The 21,051-nt window shown below is 40.5% G+C and overlaps 1 protein-coding gene across 7 annotated transcripts in view; it reads left to right on the forward strand.

The window, feature by feature from the left end:
- dmd (dystrophin) overlaps positions 1-21,051 on the forward strand; it is a 350,545-nt gene that overhangs the window by 185,128 nt on the left and 144,366 nt on the right. For all 7 annotated transcript variants that reach the window (XM_083937926.1, XM_083937922.1, XM_083937924.1 and 4 more), the window contains exons 21-25: positions 1,111-1,189; positions 3,093-3,205; positions 4,923-5,051; positions 9,076-9,268; positions 16,497-16,642. In XM_083937926.1, the coding sequence (XP_083794052.1) occupies positions 1,111-1,189; positions 3,093-3,205; positions 4,923-5,051; positions 9,076-9,268; positions 16,497-16,642 (660 nt within the window). The remainder of the gene's footprint in view (positions 1-1,110; positions 1,190-3,092; positions 3,206-4,922; positions 5,052-9,075; positions 9,269-16,496; positions 16,643-21,051) is intronic.

Below are 21,051 nucleotides of genomic sequence, written 5' to 3' on the forward strand. Positions count from 1 at the left end.
TACATGTGCTGGTAATGAGGTGTAGTGTTACACAAGTCAGTTTCCAAACATTTACCTTTCCGTTTGTGTCGATTTTTTTTATACAGCTGAGGCACAACAAACTTATTTACAAAATTCACAACAAAGTCACGCTCAACTTACCATAATCCACAATTAACACGCCGTTACACAATATGGCACGTTGCTGGCACGGTCAAAAACATATGGCTTCCTGGTGTGTGCACCTGCGCTGATTAACCCACATACCTTTATAGAAAAACCGGAGGCCTTAACAAACACTGTCACCTATTGGCATAAATGTGCACAACACATAAACAAAACAGAAAATGAACAATATGTCTCCTACAAACTTGATGCTCTGGTCTTGCAAGATAAGATGTTAAACTGCCATGAAAGGAACATTTCGTCCACCATTGCAGGCTTCCTTGTACAGGTTAGCTTTTGATGTGAAACTAAAAGCAAATGTTACGTTTCTTAACAGCTATCAGCTAATTAGAGTACTGAAACATATATCTCTGTTAAAAAAAGAGATGACGAGCATCAAAGTGGTGAGATGACAGGAAGTTAGTCTGACATGACTGTTCGTCTGATGGACCGGGCGTTATAGTGAATCCACCATGTGATCCTTTGTTGTAAGCTACAGGTAGTTTCAACCCTTAAATATTTCTTTACCCAGCTTTTATGTCAGAGCTTGCTTCAAGCGTATTTCCAGAAAATTTTGAACTTTAACCTTTGTCAAATTACAAACCATTTTCTGCTGAAATACTAAACATCCCAGAATTAGGCTTTAAAACGATCAATGACCTATCTGGTCTCCTCAAGCCTTTTTTTTTGCTCATAAAAAGACCAGACATGCTCAGGTTGTTCTAAATGTCGCAGCAGAAAAAGATCAGAGGTTGATGAAAGCTACAGAGGACGTTATCCTTTGGAAGTAATAGTCTGTTGAATTGGACATTGATTTTTTCTTTGTAATAAATAATAATTCTCTGCTTCGGCCTGTCGTTCTTTTGGCATTGCTGCCTCTCTCTTTCCGTCTCTCGTCCTTTAACTTCCCATCTCTTACTCTGCCCCATCACTCTCTCTCCCCACCTTTATGTCTCTTTGCCACAGGCGATAGAAAGAGAGCGACCAGAGAAGTACCGAAAGCTTCAGGAAGCAACGCGCACGGCGCAGACCCTGGTCGAGCAGGGTAACATGCACTCTCACACTTACATACACTCATTCACACACACACACACACACACATACACACACGAACACGCCCTGTCTGTCCCCATGGCAACGCCTCCACCTGTCCCACCCTCTCTCCGTGTCTCCATAGAAACACTGATAGAGAGAGGAACAGACGGAAAGAGAGAGATGTTTCCTCTCGTCCGTCCTCTCTTCTGTCCTTGTGCAATTGTTGGGGCTTCTTAAAGCAGGGAAACACTCAGTGCATACTTTTACCGCTCTAACCACCATCCAAAGAGAACATGCCAGAACATTGCTCAACTTACTGTGTGTGTGTGTGTGTGTGTGTGTGTGTGTGTGTGTGTGTGTGTGTGTATGTGTGTGTGTGTGTGTGCGTGTGTGCGTGTGTGTTTGTGTGTGGATGTGTCTCTGTGTGTGTGCGTGTGTGTGTGCGTGTGTGTGTGTGTGTGTGTGTGTGTGTGTGTGTGTGTGTGTGAGTGTGTGTGTGCGTGGGAGGGAGAAAAAAAACCTCTTTCTTTTATATGAAAATAATCTCACAAATGCATTACATCAAGCTACAACAAGACAAATGTTATTAAAGCCTGAAAAAAATCTTAATAAAGCTTCAAAATCATTACATCAAGCTGTGTGCTTCTAATGGCATCTGCTAGTTTCTGCCACCCCCAAAGAAAAACAACAACGCAGAGCCGAGGGGTATCTGACCAACGCAGAGCCGAGGGGTATCTGACCAACGCAGAGCCGAGGGGTATCTGACCAACGCAGAGCCGAGGGGTATCTGACCAACGCAGAGCCGAGGGGTATCTGACCAACGCAGAGCCGAGGGGTATCTGAAGTGACAATGACCGCTCTGAACTCAGATCAAACCGACAAAAGACCCAACAAGATTGAATAAAATTATGGATTTCTTTTGGTTTGCATATTGTTGGAAACATTTTGGATAATGTACATCAGTAAAGAAAATATATAAATTAGGTACAGTCATTTTTAAACATTTGAATAAAAATATGTTACATCAAGAAATCAAAAGTGCATGTAAGGGGATAGTTCCGCATTTCTTTAAAGGCTCATTCACAGATTTTGTTGCCTTTGCTGCTAAGCTAGGCCAATTGGCTGCTAGCTAGTTATTATACCGCACAGACACAGGAGTGTTAGCAATCTAGTCATCTAACTCTGCAAGAAATCAAATAAGCGTATTACACAAATGTGATGGTTTTAGCAACTGTCACTCAAACAGGAGACATTTTCAGCAGAGTGGTGGTAAATGTGGGATTGCTAAAGTTCCAGGTTACATGTGATGCCACTTAGAATTAAGCTTATGCTAATGTATTTATAGTAACCTTTACTGGAAAACAGCATTAACCAAATGCTCGACATGTAAATGTAAATGGACCTAATGGAGGTACGGTTACAGGAGTGAGACGCTATCTTGAGACATGCGAGCCGGGATGCTGCCTTTGAGGTCCAATTATCTTCACTTTGCCCTTTTAGAGGCAGCAGCGTGAATCCATCTTTAACAACTTTAACATTGATATTTCCCTCCTGGAACCTCTTGGAGGTTTTTATTTTTTGAGCACTAGACTTTAACATGCACTTTAAATTGGCCATTTATATCAAAAAAAAGGTCTGCAGCAGGCGTGAGTGCATAGTGTGTCCCTGTGTTGAGTGGGCAGGCAGATAAACAGTTTTGGAGCTCACATATGTGCAGAATATTGATGTCTCACCTCACCTCACCTACAAATGACATTCACAACACTTTCTGTGCATGGAGCGTGTGTGTATTTATGCCCGTCCCCCACATAGAGACCAGTCGTGCCCTGTGAAGCATGGATCACTGTGCATATGTGTGTGTGTTTGTGTGTGTGACAGCCCCCTCTCTTTCTCTGCACCCCACCCCATCCCAGAGGGAAGTCGTGCTGATGACATTGCCCAGGCAGCGGAGCAGCTGAACCAGCGCTGGGTGGGATTCTGTGGCCTGTTGGCAGACAGGCTGGCATGGCTCGCTTACCAGACAAAGGTACACCACTGTTTGTTTTTTTGTTTTTACTACAAATTACCACTGTAATTTAGCTGCCTTCTCAAGTTCATTTTTTATATAAGCTAATGTTTGTAACACCGCATCGCCCTAAAATATTCCACTCCACAGTGGTATATACATGGATGTATTACTGAACGGGCCTACTGGGCACAGGCCCAGGGGGCCCTGATATAGGGATACAAAACAATCACAAAGAGATGCTAAATGACTGAATATAGACACAAAACGACCACATGGAGACAAAAAAATTACGACAAAGACACGCAAAATGGTGAAAAATAGATGCAAACCAATTACAAAGACAAAACAACTAAAAATGGATCTAAAATGACCACAGAGAGACCCAAACTTTCTACAAAGCGGCTTAAAATAGACTCTTGTTTACGTATTATTTACGTATTGTTCCTACGTAGACATAATGGGGGGCCTCTTACATGTCTGTGCCCAGGGGCCCGTTGGCTCATGATCTGTCCATGGGTATGTATAGAGCTCCTGGATCGTGGTTGCTGTTGTGGAAAAAATCTGAGCGGTTTCCTTGACTGAAGAAGAGTTTGGGAACTTACACTGGAACATTTCTTGACACTCGATGAAAGAGAATTAGGAATAAGCAGAACAAGTCTACCAGTGCTTATACTCATGCTGTATATACAAGTGTTTTGTTATGATTTGACGCTATAAATAAAACTGAATTGAATTGAGTTGAAAATGTATTGATGATGATGATGACAAATGACCGAACAACACCCTTTTAAAGCTGTTACTCCAGCAATTAAGCATTGCATTTCCAGAATATGGGGGACTTCCTAGAGACTAAACATTTGTATTTATTTATTTTTATTTATTATAAATTATTTTATTTCTTATTATTTTATTATTTTAGGACTTTTCAGTAGCTAATATGGGTCAAGCTCTACAGATAGGCCCCAGAAGAAACATTAAATAAACATTAAATACTGTTTTTACAGGCTGCATATTACTCAACTTCACTCGTAAAGTGATCTTGATGTGTATAATTGTTATCTATTTTTTCTGGGTTTTGTTGTCCCAGTCCAGAGACCAGAGGCAGGTGTAATAGATAGGACAAACTCTTTCTTCCCAGTGATAATATTTATGCAATTGTTTGGGTTATTTGTAATATTATTATTATTAATATTATTTCTTGTTTGCTTTAACCCATTATATGTGTTCATATTTATGCATAAATGGTTTTAAAAGTTATTTTAGAATGTTTTGCAATTGATATTTTTAAAATTCTAGTTTCTTAATTTCCTCTTCATTGATGAAAACTATAAACAGTAAATCGGCAAATTTCTCTGTGTCAATCTGACACAATAGGAGAGAACGCATTGACTTTAAACAACAACGTTTCTACCCAGGTAGAGAGGTAGAATTTTACCGTGATATGACTCGCTCTCAGGTTATCATGGGTTCGGATATGAGTTATCATCATGCAACTCTACTGCAAACTAGGAAGGAGTTTTTATGAAGCAAGACATATGTTGCGTTGGTGTTCGCTTGTGTCTTTGTGAGAATTGAACTCAGGGGTTTTCACCTTTATTCTAAATGTGCTGCTGTGTGTGTGTGTGTGTGTGTGTGTGTGTGTGTGTGTGTGTGTGTGTGTGTGTGTGTGTGTGTGTGTGTTTGTGTGTGTGTGCGTGTGCGTGTGTGCGTGCGTGTGTGTGTGTGTGTCCTGCAGGTGCTTGCGTTCTACAACTTATTTGAGCACTGTGAGCAGGCTGTGGACAACAGTGAGAACTGGCTCAAAGTCCAGGCACCTCCAGCATCTGAACCAGAACCGCTCAAAGTACAACTTGAACGATGCCGGGTAAGTGAAATGGTGTATTTGAAAAATCCATTATTCACCGCACAGACCCACACTGATAAACATCACATAAGCATTTCATTCTTTTTGTTTCGGTGTTGTTGAAATCCATCTGTTGTTAGCTATATTTTCATTTCATTTTCATTTCTCCATTTCTTCTTTATACATTTCTTATTTATTCGGCTTGTTGAATTCCTGTCTCTTTTCATGCATCTCTTTGTCACAGCACTATTCTGTAAGTATGTTTATGTTATGTATTCATTAATTTCAGCGCAGATCCGAAGCATTAGAGATCCGTCTGTATTGTCTCCATGAGTGTTACAGCTGAAGGCTTGACCAACAACCACAACATCTTTCCTTTATACTTTTCTGTTGGTGTACAGAGTAAACAAACCAGATACACTGTGTTAGATAATAACATTTAAAGTTAAATGGACTTGTACTTATATAGCGCCTTTCTAGTCTTCTGACTACTCAAGGCACTTTCACAGTGTTTGTCACATTCACCCATTCATACAGACATTCACACTGATGGCAGTGGACATCTACATACCATCTTATCTAACCATGCACACCACATTTACACACCCATGCGCAGCAAGGGGAGCAATGCAGGGTTCAGTGTCTTGGTCAAGGACACTTCTACATGCGGACCGGGGGAGGTGGGGATCGAACCACCAATCTCTCGAATGGAGGATGACCCACTCTCACACCGAGCCACAGGCGCCCCGTTGCTGGTCATCAAATTCTTTGAAACTTTGGACAGAGACAGGCTAGCTGTTTTCCCCTGCTTCCAGTTGTGATGTCAGGCTAAGCTAATTCTCCGGCCTCCAGAGGGGTTAGAGGATCGATCGTGGTATTGATCTACACAGCAAACTGTAAGGCCTCTCCATGGAAGCATAGGGGAGTTGACGGGGAGTTGCGCAAGGGAGATAGACACAAGAGTTGAATTAATGTCAAAAAATCCTACACTCAGCCTCATATACATAGTCCTCGCCGCAAGAGATGCTAAATGACTGAATATAGACACAAAAAGACCACATAAAGATAAAAAAAAGATGGAAAAGACACGCAAAATGGTTAAAAATAGATGTAAACCAATTACAAAGACAAAAGAACTAAAAATGGACATAAAATGACCACAGAGAGACCCAAAATTACTACAAAACGACTTAAAATAGACTCTTTGATTTTGGGTGTGTTGTTCCTAAGTAGACATAATGGGGGGCCTCTTACATGTCTGTGCCCAGAGGCCCATTGGCTCATGATCCGTCCATGGGTTGCTGTTGTGCCATTCTCACAATGGCCCGGGTTTGATTCTGACCTATGGCCCTTTGCTGCGTATCACCCCTTCTCTCTCTCCAGCTGCACTAAACTAAATAAAGGCACAAAAGGCCAAAAAAATAATATCTTTAGAAATATATAAATTCCTACTCCCAAAAGTCTCATTATAAGTTATAGGGGAATGAATGCTACCTATGACTTGCCTGAGGATCATTGGGGTGTTAACTTTTCTTCAGTATCAAAGCAATCCAATGATTATTGTCTGTACATCCATAGGAACATTGGAGAAAGAAAGCACTAAAAAGAAATTTGCATACTTTTACTGCCAATTTTGCAATGTGGGTGTAGTGTCAGACTTTGATAACATCTGCTTTAAACGAAATGAGTATTGAACGGTATTATAAAAACACACACACACAGATTAATTTAGATAACATCAGAACAGGAGAAGAGCAGCGTCAAGCAGTTTTGGGAAAACAAACTTCTAAAAGAAGAGATGAGAGGATGGGCGGTTTAATTAAGGTCATAAAACAGATAGAGAGAGAGAGGAGTTATAGACGGGAATATGGCTTTCAAAGTAAGAGAGAAATACCAATGGAAATGGACAAAAGATGAATGAAATTTAAGAGAGAAATGAGCAGATGAATCTGGGAGAGAAAAAAGAGACAGAGTGCTTCGATTTCTATCTGGGGATATGTCTAACTGCAGACACATTCACACAAACAAGGTTAAGCTCAGAGGTGCGCCCACACGTTTTCACTTGCCTACACATAGACACAAATGGGGAACGCACACTTGCTGCCACACATAAACACTTTCTGAGTTACGATCTTTATCTGAAAAAGGGAAGATTTCCGTGAAACTAAAATATTTACCGAAACTTTTAAAACAACCTTCCCAAAGGCAGACCATGCCGCCATCTGTCAGTTTATGAAAATCTGTTCCGTCAAGGTTATAAATGCCTGTGTTTTCTAACATTGTTCATGCATAAGGAGTGTGTCTCCTTGCTTTAGGCTAGAGTGTTAACTTACTCAGTGTTACAGGGGGATAAGACACAGCTGCATTCAAAGCCTCTACCCAGAGATAGTTCAGTGAAGATTAACCCGCCCCACCTGCTCCATCCTGCAGCTCCCCTGCACTGATCCTCTTCATTTTTTATGTGATTTAAACACAACTGAAATTAGAAATAAGGTCGTTGCTTTAAGGAATATCGGTGATATTCTATGTTTTTCTTATATACGACCCCCACACGCTGTAGGTTATTTTGACTCAATCCCACATACACTGTCCAACTATCCTTAATACTCGCTAGATCACTAAATACGGATTAATCCGCTGCTGAAAATAGTCCTCAACAAATGGGCTGTTTCCTCCTGTTTGAGTAAAGCCTGCTGAAACGTATCAGTTTGGCATTTTGGGAAAATTGTGTTACCCAATTCGTTTCCTTGCCAAGGGTTAGATGAAAAGACTTATTCCGCTGTCCATTAAATATGAAGCTAGAGCCAGCAGCATAGCTTAGTATACAGACTGGAAGTAGAGTCATAGTTCCCAGGGTTGGATTTTATATGAGATCTTCACTTCAGACGGATAAAGGGAGATAGATGTTTCAAATGCAGTTTGAATGGCAAAAACCTGTTATTACCCAGTAAAGATAGCACTCTCCACCCTATAAGCGGCACAGCTGATTGAAATATCCGACACAGTTGATTGGCATTTCCAATACCAGAGATCGTTGTAAAAAAAAAAAATAAGACTAACCAAAAACTTTTATAAATATGTTGTATCTACAAGTCCCTACATTGTATTTAAAGATAGCGGAGTGATATAGAATCAAGGAATTGGACCGAATCATAGCCGTGCTATTTATCGGAATTATTTCATGGCTAACAATCAGATTGCTTGATTCGAGCCATCCGATTTATCAATAAAATTCTTTACCTACTGTGTTTGTGATTTCCCCTTGAAGCCAGTCCTACATGCTGTCAGAGTTTATATAGCTGGCTGCTCTGTCCTGCTCTTTAAGGGATTTGGAGAAGCTTCCACCCCAGATACACCAGCCAGCATTACCTGAGATGACATGAGTCAAACTAAAATACTGTTTTTGTTTAATGAAAACAAATAAATGAATGAAATAACAGGAAAACAAGTAGGTGTAAATACATTTAAACTCATTAACATTGTAGTATCCTAAAGAAAGAGAAGTCATTTATATTACTTATTAAATAAGTAATATCAAATTAAAAGATAGATGAAGGCTGGTTGCTAACATTAATAGGAAACAGGGATTAAAGGTAGGCTATGTCATCATAATAGTTCCCTCTACTTGCTCTATACTTTATACTACACACTTACTTCCCCAAGCACCAACAATCTGCAAAAAAGAAAACAAGACCTGGTCAATACCTGTTAGCGTTGGCCTCAGTATTTTAGCACTAAGTGCATATTAAAACAGGACTCTAAGGATTCTGCCAGAGCCACTATATCAGCTGATAAGCCAGCTAGAAATTTAAACTTTCGCTTTTAAAGGGGGCGGTGAACACAAACCAAATGATTCAGCTATACACTTCTCTTCCGATGATGACACAGCAGTGATTTTCTCCATGTTCTGTCTTTGGTTTTGCTGAGCTGGTCCAATTTCCTGCTTGGCTTCCTATTCATTAGTGTATTCAAACACTGGTAACACTCTGTCTCCCTTATCGGTTCGTAAATGATGTAGCAGTTTTTCCCCTTCTTGCCCTGGCAGGAAGAGGTGGCTCGTCTGGCCTCCCTGCAGCCTCAGGTGGACCTTCTGGAGAAGCAGCTGAAGGAGCTGAAGGAGGAGAAGGAAGGGGCAGAGGAGCCTCCGTCCTTCCTGGACGCCGACATTGATGCCTTCAAAGAGCACTACAACCAAGTCCTGGAGGATCTGAGGGCAAGAGAGAGGCAGTTACAACTGGGTGAGAGAGAGAGAGATGCTAATGCACTGCAAAATCTTAATCCCAGCAATTCATTTAGTGCAGAGTTGACCTTTTATGCTAGAAATTATGGACCCTGCTTTTGTTTAATTTCACTTTGTTTTAATATTTAGAGAATATCGTTGGTTAGAGTAAGTGCTGCATTCTTAATTTATTTTTCAACCTCCTTATTTGTGGACATAAGTATCATTAAAGACACTAGAACTCACTGTTTACTTGACTGTGGTCCACTGTCTGGGATTCACTGTACATATTTTACTGCCTCAACTGTCAGCAGGTTCAAATATGTCAAAGCTAACTAGCTTACTAAATGACATTTAGCTGACAATTAATGGTCAGTAAATCAAGCTTACTCTTGAGAGCTATTGTGACCATGGTTATGGCTACAGTAGTTTACCTGTAGTTGCTATGTCACCAAGCACAAGTACCAAGTCACCAGCAATAGCCTGTTAAACCTAAGTTGATTAACTTTATTGTTCAATGGTCACATACAGTTGTAAGTACTATGTAGTGAAAAGCACAACTGCTCTACCTCTTGCGCCACAGTTTCCCCAATAGTTAGCCTTTAGCTTGACAACTACAGTAGTTTACCTGTAGTTGCTATGTCACCAAGCACTAGTACCAAGTACCAAGTCACTATCAATGCCTGTTTGGAGAAGACGTGAATTTATTTCTGAGCTGGGATCGGCTCCAGCCCCCCGCAACCCCGACAGGGACAAGCGGTTGAAGATGAATGATGATGATGATGTAACCAGGCCTTTATCACATTTCCATGGCGAGCATGTTAGCAGACTAAGTGCATTTAAGAGAATTGTTAGGATTTAAGTTCTCTGTATTACCAACTGGCAAGTAGGCTATGTCCCAGAAATGAATACGACACTTGATACTACGACAACCATATGTGGTGGCGACACAAGACTACAACCTAAAATGCTACTATTTCTCGTACAAATATGGGGTCACCCCTATGTCCCCAAGCCCCTTTGTTCCCCGAGGTTTTCCTAAAGAGGGTTCTATGTTCCCCGGTCGCATAAGCCTTTGCCTTGGCTGATTTAACTCAGCATTTTGGTACGGCTAGAGGTAACGGTTAGGGTTAGGGGGTGGGCAGGGTTAGGGGTAGTGTCAGGGTCTACATAGGCCTATTGATGAACTGAACTGTTTGTGGAGAAAATTACAGACCGGGGAACATAGGGCTCTTTCTGTGAACAGCAAAGCAGGGAACATAGGACCCGGGGAAGATAGGTACGCTCCCACTAATATGATCCGACAATATTACCAAAGGAAATTGAGCAGTGAGAGCTGATTTTATTCAGGCCATTTCAGTTGTTTTTCTTTTGCACACCATGGGTGGAACAATGGATCCATCAGTACCAACTGCTACATTAAGTTTATTACCTCATAACTTTTGTAGGCAAATCCTTGGATGTTTGCATGACAAATGACCGCAGACTTATAGTCTTGCTGCCCTGGAGCTGTTTAACAATGAACTCAAAGTAATGTCTTGTTATCTAAATGGAGAAAAGAGTTCCCTGAAAAATGTGTAAAAGCCTGAGCATTTTATCAAACAAGGTATTTTAAATGCTACATGAAAATAAACTATCCTCAACATCCCGAACAACTTTTATGTCGTCAATGGATGTGTTGGTTAAATGATCAGGCTATCAGATAAATATACAGAAAACTCAATCTATGAATTTCAACCTACCAGATGATTTGGTAACTACAGGCTGAGTTGTAAAAAAAAATCAATTAAGTATCTGGGAATTAATCTTCCTCGAGACATAACAAAATTATTTTAAACCAACTGTATTCCTCATCTCCAGATGGAATCACTTACTTTTTCTCAGTCTAACTTCAAGGATTGAATCAGTCAAAATGGCCGTTCTGACCCGCCAGTTGTATCTTCTCCTATCTCTACCAATTGAAATTAGTGATAGTCTGTCAAGAACAGTGCGGGGAATAACCCGAATGTGGACATGTACACAGAGTAATAAGTAAAGGAACGTTTAATCTAAACAAACAAACAACTAACAGTGTCCAGGAAGCGGGGAGAACAGGGAAGGGGGTCCGCTGTAGACGATGACGAACAAACGTTGGGATCAGAGGGAAAAACACGAATGGATGGTAGACCAACAGGTACTCTGGAAACTAAAACAAAAGAAACAAAGAAACAATTAACAATGAACAAGGATGGAAACACGGATAGAGAAAACGATCATAAGTAATGGTAGCCAACCAAGAGAGACACGATACCACGTGAATGCGAACAATGGTCTGGCGCCGAATGTGGGTCACATCTGGCTTTTTATCCAGTCGGTGCTGAGGAGAGGATGAGCCACAGCTGGGCGGAACCACGCCTACCAGCTCCAAAAGACAAACACAAAGGGAAAGACACAAGCAGGAGAAAACAGACAGAAGGAGAAAAACTCACATAAAAGGAAGAGGGAAGGGCCTGACAGGACAGTGATCCTGACATCATCAGTTCATGAACGGCAGAAATGAATTTCGCGATACATCTGGATGGGTAAAAATAAAATAAAAAGCGTAAAATTCTAAGTTATGCAATTATCTTAAGACAAGGAAGGGATAGAGCTGCCATATTTAAAACACTACTACTATGCAGCTCAGATACGAACCCTGCGGTATCTTTGTGACTCGCAGTTCAGGGCCAGGTGGAAGGAAATAGAAGAGGAAGGCTCTGCGGATCCACCCTTACAGGCAGTAATGGCAGACAAAAAACTCGTAGACAGTCTTGCAAATAAGAATTACCCCTGGATAAAGTAACACTGAAAACCTGGCACAAGGAAGTTAGGGAATACAATTTGAAGGATGCAGAAAACATATTATGTTGGTGTGCTTATGACGTGGAGTTTATTGCAAACAGGAGAGACAATAGATTTAAAATGTGGACAGAAAGGGGCCTTAGGGCTTACTGCTGCTTTATACATAATGAGTCTGTGAAAAGCTTTGGCGATCTCAAAAGGGAATATGATTTAGAGTGGCAGGAAGAAGTGATATCCTGAAGGTTTTTGTTTAAGTTTATTAATTATTATTAATACAAAGGTTTCCAAGACTACTGGAATTCAAATAGCCTGCATATTAAATGTAGATGGGAAAGGGAGGGAGACTTGGTCCTATCTGGGGATGAATGGGAAAACATTTGTAAATTACAGTGGAAACCCACAACTTCACACAACTGGCGAGGGTTTGGATGGAGAAACACAGTACGAACACCCGCTAATAAGAGACATCAAGGTAGTGGAACAAATTGTTGAAGGATTTCTTCTTGGTTCAGATGGCTTTCATCTCTCTGGCATGTCATTCTCGATTCTTGATTGTCGGCCAAATGACTCGACAATTAATTAAAATATAATGTATTTTTGTACCATGGCATTACACATCCAATCGATAGCATCTAATGAAGCTATTATTGACTGAAGCAAAGAAGGCTATAACAAGGAAACGGCTACTACAACCCAACGCACCGACACTGGAGGTCTGGCAAGGGACTGTGCACGTAATCTACCTCACGGAAAGACTGACATTCACTCTAAATTACATTTGGAGAAATTTAAGAGTCGGCCGTCAAAATGGGTCAGATATATAAGATCGCAGAGACCTGAACTGCTTCAAGTACCTCTATTACACAGCTTGAAGTACCATCTATTAATCTTGATGGAAAAATGAGTAAATGTGACTTCCTTTGTTCAAATGTTGCTATTTTATACATTGTAAAATAAAAGGGGCAATAATAGCTTGGAGAATACTGTACATTAGCACAATTGTCGATATACGTACACGTGTGTAATAGTGCTGAAATGACTATATTTCTCCCTGATAACAATCAAATTAAATGCTTTTAAATCAAAAGTGAATTTGTTTTGAAAGTATTGACCAAATATAAATAATGTTTCAGACAACTGCAGTGTAGAGCGCTCTGTGAGTTCAGTCCTCAAACCTCATGGAATCTTTTTTTATTTACATACATGTACAGAGAAATTGTTCAAATGACATGAGATCATCACGTTAAAATCAAAGTTTTCTTTTAAAAATACATTGTGGCATAATGTCACATTATTCAAAGTGCATACACAATCCAATTTTCCCAGCGTTCAGTACATTTTTTACAGCTGAAGCCTTAGCACAAAAGTAAGTCTCTCCATAAAGTAAATTTTTTGGATGATCCTGCGCCACTGGTCCAATGTTGGAGGGTCTAGTTGCAACCATTTCCTAGTTATAGCTCTCACACAGTTTGCCAAAAGTATCTTCGATAAGTATTCATCCTTACTGTTTCAGGTATTTTACCAAGATATAAAGTAACAAAAGAAACATCTATATCCACCCTGATTATTTTATTTGTCTCAGTAGCCACCTTTCTCTAGAATACTGTAATATTTTTAATTTAAAAAAATTACCACACTATCAGGAAACAGAACATACATTTAACGATACAGAATCTGTTCAAGCTTTCTCAAGACTGGAAATACAGTTCCAGGGATGAAATACTGTTAAAACAAACAGCGTCATGTAAGAGTTGTAGTTCACCTTCAAAATATCACAGAAATAGACCAAACAGGCCTTTTTCTAGAGCAAACGCAGCTGTGCTCACATTGATTATGGCTGTGTCTTCTCAGCAATTGTAGCTGTTGGCTCATGTTTCAATATTTTGAGGATCAATGGGTCACTCAATCACAATGCTGCGCAGTCATAACAGAGTGCAATTGGCCATTTTATAATACCAATATCATTATTTGGCCATCTTTAGTGATGGTAGAGAGATGGCAGGCGCCTCAGCCTTTTGTTGTTGTTCGAAAAACATCTGTACTCTATACTGTATACTCTTTACCTGTATATATATTTGCTTTGATCTAGGACCTGTGTATTGGATTAGGATTTTAATGTCAGGGTATAAAGCACCATTTAACTTACAAGTACGTACCCCTTATTTGCAGGGCTTTAAATGGACTTTTTTTAACAGCAGCCAACATGGTTAGTTGATTTTTAAAGTCACCAGCTAATCAGATTTTCCACTAGCCAAATTCTTTCTAGGGAAAAATGAACCAGATTATGAGTGCCACTTATTACATTAAAGCATTCATGCTCAGCAGCCATGCGTGATGGCAGAGATACATTAAAATTGTTAAAATATAAATATTTAAACAATCATGTATTAATACCAATACCAAAAATGAATGCTCACAGCCGTCACATGCTATCTGTGTACATCTCATGCTGCTCATTGCATAAAAACTGTACAGACAAGAAGAACACATTCACCTTAATGTTCTTAATGTTCATATGAGGGGCAGTAGATCGGTCTGTGGGGGACTGGGCATGGGAACCAAAAAAATCATGCGTTTACAGCATTTCATGACTAGAGTATTCCTTTTTTTTTACCGTCTTATTTCAGTCCCAACTGATGTATTTGTGTTTAAGGCCCAGCCACTGTAGCCTACTCATATGACGTACAGATGCAAGTAGATGGAGGTAGGAGGTAGGCTACCGCATGAGAGCCGTGCAAGTCACTGAGTTTACATTCCTGCAAGTTCCACAATAAAGTGAACCGCTTGAAATTGAAATACTGCAGGGAGGGTCATAAAACAGAAAGATGCGCATGTGATTTTTCAATTTCATTTATTTTAAAATTGCTTTTTTTTACGCTCCGCTCTTTCTGTAGAAGTTTAACAAATATAAAACATCCATGGGTTCGAAATTTGCAATACAATGAGTAGTAATTGTCCTTGTTTGCGGTTGGATGTGTCCTGTCTGTTATTGTGGGCTTTTTGGGAGGTAATAATTTCCACAATAAGTAACACTGCAACGTTTCAAGCAATGTACGTTCTCAAAAAAAATAAATCAGGGACAATTTAATTCAAAGGCACTTATGAGCTGGGAGTTTTTTTCTGACACTAAACATGCTCACATCACATGTCACAAGGCCAATTTCAGAGCTGGTTTACGTTTAAGTCTGTCAGCAGCACTCACCCATGTGGTTTCACCTTTTCACTCGTCTTACGCAGGTGACTCACAGTTACTCTCGCTGTGCGTGAGTGTTAAGATGCTCTCTGTGAAAACAGTGACAATGAGACTTAATGAGATAGAAGAGCAAGCTGAAAGCTGTGGCCATCGAGACGGGAAAAACAAAATCAGACAGACGCGGAGCAAAACCAAAGCAGATAGCTATTTATATCAATGATGGAGAGAAATGAGAAAACAAAAAATAAAGCCACCGAGAAAATGACGCTGACACTGAGGGAGAAAAATGTAGAGGGTGGCGGGAAGAAAGGAAGAGAGACGAGAATATGCTGACAGCCAAACAGACATACTTTTTTACTCATTTAGACAGCTTCTTCCATCGTGCCACACACACACACACACACACACACACACCACACTTTTCTCACCTACACCACACATTCAACTACTCATACATGGATGTGTATAGGATGCACAAATGGATTATTCTGCCAAATTCAAGTAGGCACAGATGACAAGCATATAGGAGCGATTTTCTCTAAAAGGAATGCAGGAGTTATTATTTAAATGAAAAATAGATTTTCTTTCTCTCGCTCTCTCTCTGCTTCTGAAGTCAGGTCAGCACATTTCCTTAAGTCAGTTCAACAGCTGTCCAAGGCTGTACTGGCCCTATTATCAGCATGCCAACATGCTTTCAATGACAACGCTAACATGCGATATAGTTCATGGTGACATGGGGGCTGACGAATGAATCATAAGGAGCCAGGCAGCACCGTGTCAGGCAACGCATTGGCATTACGTGCAGCCTGCACTGTGTTTATCTTCATTAACTCACCTAAAAGGCTAACCACACAGACCTTTACACGCATCAGAACATGGCCAGGCAGTGAAATAACACTTGTGTCTTTTCATGTACGTTATATATCTCCATCTGTCCAAGGATGTCACAATGTGGAAAACCATGTCTGCAATTGTAACTTAACAGACAATTAAACAGATGAAACTCTTACAGATTATGACTTTAAGTCGAGTAAAAGTGACAAACTTTCCCAAAGCAACCTAGAACGACAGCAGCTTTCTCACACTGCAGGATAGAAGATTTGTATTTATAAAATATGTATTCCGGATGGTATTCGCCCACGTGTTTGGATATTAAAGTAAGAAGTGTGATTCTGTCTTTGCTGTTGGCAGCGCTACGACACACAGCCTCTCTGACATATCTCTCTGTCTCTAGTTTTGGAGAGCTTGCCCCCGGCTCGTTATAAAGATACCATATCGACACTGTTGGCATGGTTACAACAGTGCGAGGCCAAGCTGGCCATCCCATCCACGGCTGTCACGGAGTATCCTGTAATGGAGCAGAGACTAAAGGACGTTCAGGTAAATACACGTACAGACACAAAACGTTCTCACTACACATGAATACAAATTGGGCTCATTGAATCCACAAGAGTCTCATCTCTCAAGTCATACAAGATTCATGCAATTCAAAGACTGTTTAGGGATATTCAAGTGCACCATTTTAGAATTGTTAAAAACAACACATTTGGCCTGCATGCAAAAAAAAATACATGGGATTAACTTAATGTGGCCATCTTGAGGTGAGAGGTCAAATGAGCTCCTTTGTAAACAGCCAGGTCAGTTTTTCCTTTGACAACTTTGGATTATTATTTGGCCCAATCCCGGACAACCTTGCGTGACATGGCTGGTACCAATGGAAGTCGTACCAATGGATATGCCAGACCATAGTCCATCTCTTTCACTTCAACTGACACTTCAACTCTGTTCAACGTTTAAACGTCGACTGTCCCTTTAAACACTTTTAGTCCTCAACTGACACTTCAACCCTTGCTTCAACTTCAGCTGCAACACTTAACACAACTCTTCAGCAACAATCTTTTCGTTTACATTTGTTCAGTTATCAGCTCGAAAGCTCAACGTGTTTCAATTTTAGCTTACCAGTTAACTTACCACTACTTATAATTTCATGTAGTACAGTCATTCCCAAACTGGGGTACGTCGAGACAAAATGTTATATGAATTTTCAAAGTCAAAAAGTCTCATTACATATTTAAACTGACCTATAAATAGGCTGTGCTAAATGCTAAATAGTCTGAAAATTCCCGTCACATGGCCCAAAGAACACCTGTAGTCGCATCATGCCCTCTAGTTCTCAAATCATACATAACACTGCACGGTGTGAGTCCACTCACCAAAGCGGGGGCTCATTTCGCCCGCAGATGAAAAACGGTTGAATGGTTAAAAAGGGTTAATCCTACGTCCAGGGAGACACCAGCCTATGCTAGTAGAGCATATCATTTTATAATTCAGCATGCACCAGGCAGCCTCGGTGACGGATCAGGATGCTAGTGGCATCTTAAACTCAGACTTTCCCAAATTCAGCCAAATATTGCAGAGTTATGTGCATCCTCTCAAGCACACCCTTTTCATTAACCCTTGGTGTTTCACAGTATAATATAAGTATAATATGGCTAATTTCATAGGCTGCTGTACATGCATGTGCTTTTGATAAACAGCTGGAGGTTGAATGTCTGAAAGGGGTACACAACTGTAAATAAGTTTGGGAACCACTAGTGTAGTGTTTGTTGGTATAATGGCAGCTCACCACCTGGTATGAATCACAGGTAATTATGCTGTTGGGTGGTTATACTATAATCCCATCATTCACTAGGAGTCAAGAGCCAATCGGTGGTTTTGCTCTGTATCACTGTGGATTCTAGACAACACTGCTGCTTATATCTATTTACAAATTCCCATGAAACACCATATTGATGCTGGCCCTATAATCCTGTGCTGCTGTATAACACTGTAATCACTTTTTACTATGCATAGTTAAATTATATTGCAACAGGCGATGCCAAACTGCCAAAGCAGCACTCTTTTAAAGGATTCTATCGCGCTGCTCTTCGACCTAGCAGGCAGAGGATAGAGAACAGAGAGAAAACAGATGACATGCCCCATTAACCAAGAGTCTGATTCATACCCACAACCTAGTGAGTAAATTGCACACATCTGGTACACCAGGACATCCCCAATTCACCGTTGTTAACTTTAAATCCCTGTAGAACGGATCATTTAGGCAGCCAGGGTGTCCTTTTTTACAGAGAAGAGATTTTTTTCAATTAAGTTTGCTCGAGACTCGCTTAGCCAGCTACACCAGCGTATCATTCTGGCACAGGGGGGAAAAAATGGCATATTTGTATTTCTCAAAACTAACCAAAATCGCCTTGGGCGGGGCTAAGCCCACTAGCGGAGATAGCGGAAAGGGAGGAGAATGCTTACGTCAGGTCCGAGATGTGGTGTCAATCTCTTTCCTAGCACTGTACATCCAACTACTTGAGACATGGCCCCTTCGCAAACTTAGTTGTGTACATTAAAGTGAAATTCCGGTGTTAATTTTTTTTCGTGTACGAACTACTACCACAGAAATACGGGGCAGACGCTTACATTAACACTGCTTAGCTCGGGGCGGCGAGTTGAAGACATTGAAACAGCTTTTTTAAACCAATGATACTGCTGCCAATATCCACCAAACCTCTGCAGTAGCAGTAGTTTCAGAAATACACCAAAAACTGAGAATAAGAGACCGAACATGTCGACAAACTCAACACAAGAAGAAGAAGAAGAAGACGTTAATCGTTTGTTGCGCATCGTCGTAGCAGAGGAGCAGAAGATTTTGCTGTATTAAACCTAATAGGCCTAGTAGCTTCTGCAGCACAAACACGAGCATGTTGTCCGCCATTGTTGTTGTTGTTGCTATAGGGTAGAGAGGTGGGGCGATGACATCCTCTTTTCACAAAATATGCGGATTAGGTGTCCAGACAACAACGCAAGGGTGGCGTTCTGAGATTGATCCACTCTGGGACCCGTTTTCAGTCTCCGAAAACGCCACATCCATCTAGATGAACTGCCAAAATGATACAAAACGTTTGCGCTCTCGGTGCAGATGGCCCCTTACAGTGAATACATCTAATTATAAAAGCAAGATATTGATAAAATGCATCAGACTTTAAAGCCCTCGCTATATAAACAAGATAAAATGGCCACTTAAATTCACACCTATCCGTTGTTTGCTTCCCTGTACCCTATAAACGGCAGTCTTCATTTAAAGCAGCAGCTCCGACAAGCCACTTGTGCTTCACAAAAATGTGCTTAACATGCAGGCCAGAGTCTGCAATTATGAGAGTTCAGTGAGCAAAGTCCCAGTGGAGCAAATCAGTATCTCTGTTTGTCTCAATATCTTCCTACATACACACACTCACACACACACTCACACACACACAAACACACACAAACACGAGTGCAGTGTTTGTCGGTTTGTATACAATACAGAGGTAAGTACACACATTTCTCAATGTGTCAGTGTTAATCTATATATCAGTCAAAACAATACAGGGTCTTTTGTTCTTTGTTGTTGATTTCTATCTTCAACTTAAGTCAAGGTCACACCATAGAGGAAAGTGTGTGTGTGTGTGTGTGTGTGTGTGTGTGTGTGTGTGTGTGCGCCCTCTTTAAATGAATTAATGGTCTTGTAGCATCGCAGGGAGATCCAGCCTTGTGGCCTACGATTAATCAAAGTTGATTGTAGATCTATTGGAGTTCATTTTGCATACTAATAAGCCAGCATTAATTTTTCAACAACTGTTTCACATTTTGGTCACTCAGAGAGAATTCCCCGTGTGTGTGTTTAGGTATTTGTGTTTGGAAACTTTTCCTTTACCCAGGTGACAGTACCAACTCTTACTCTTCTTTGTTCATTAAAATTATGAATATTAATCATGTCAGGTGGGGAATTGTAAGAACTAGTGTTAGGAAAACAACTCTAGGAGATATTAAAAACAGCCCAGTAGCAATAAAGATGCAAGGAGGGAAGTCCATCCCCCACTCAGTAGGACCAGGATGTGGTTGCACATATGCATATGGCTGTATGGTCCCCAAGGTCTGCAATTTAACCCAATAGTCATTGTGTCGGACTGCAAATGAACATATAATAACATTATCTGTCAAATATTACATTATCAGTTTTGGAAAAAAAGACTTAAAATGTAATAAATTCCCAATAATGTTATGAGTAATTACATTATTGGTAAAAATGTTATTACAATATCAGTCCGGATATTTTATTACATCATTGGTGAAGGTATTACGTTATTGGGTTTTATTACATTTTGGATCGACTTAAGTGCAAATTTATAGCATTTTCAGGCGTGATTACATTTTTAGGAAAGTATTACATTAAAGGGCGCAACTAGACCTGATTGGTTGAAATAAGACAAATGATTGTTACTGTCTCCCACAGCTACTGGTTAAAGTTATTAAAGACCTGGTTGCAGCATTCAATCACTGCCTATAATTTCGGTGTTAAAACATCTTATGATAGGCAAAGTGAGCGTTAGGCAGACTCAAAACACTAATCAAATCAAATCAACCTTTATTTATATGGCGCTTTGTACAGAGATGTACAGAAGAAGAGAAACATCAAATTAAATCAGGAGAAGAAAGTAAAAAGAACCCAACCCTCCCACAGTCATGCACAGAGACACAGATATATATACGTTCATACACACATTCACACAAACACACATAGCCACGCTGACACACAGACACACACACTCACACCTACATAAACAGTAGCTGTCACTACAGCGACATGGCCGGGCAGCGAGACCTGAGGTACAGAGGAGGCTAGAGGAAGCTACCTTTGGGGGGCCAACCACACCGGGAGAGATCCCAGTCCAAGGTCACAGGGAGCACCGCCACAGTGGCCA

The sequence above is a fragment of the Echiichthys vipera genome, assembly GCF_963691815.1.
Source record: "Echiichthys vipera genome assembly, chromosome: 23".
In the NCBI taxonomy this organism is placed as follows: Eukaryota; Metazoa; Chordata; class Actinopteri; order Perciformes; family Trachinidae; genus Echiichthys; species Echiichthys vipera.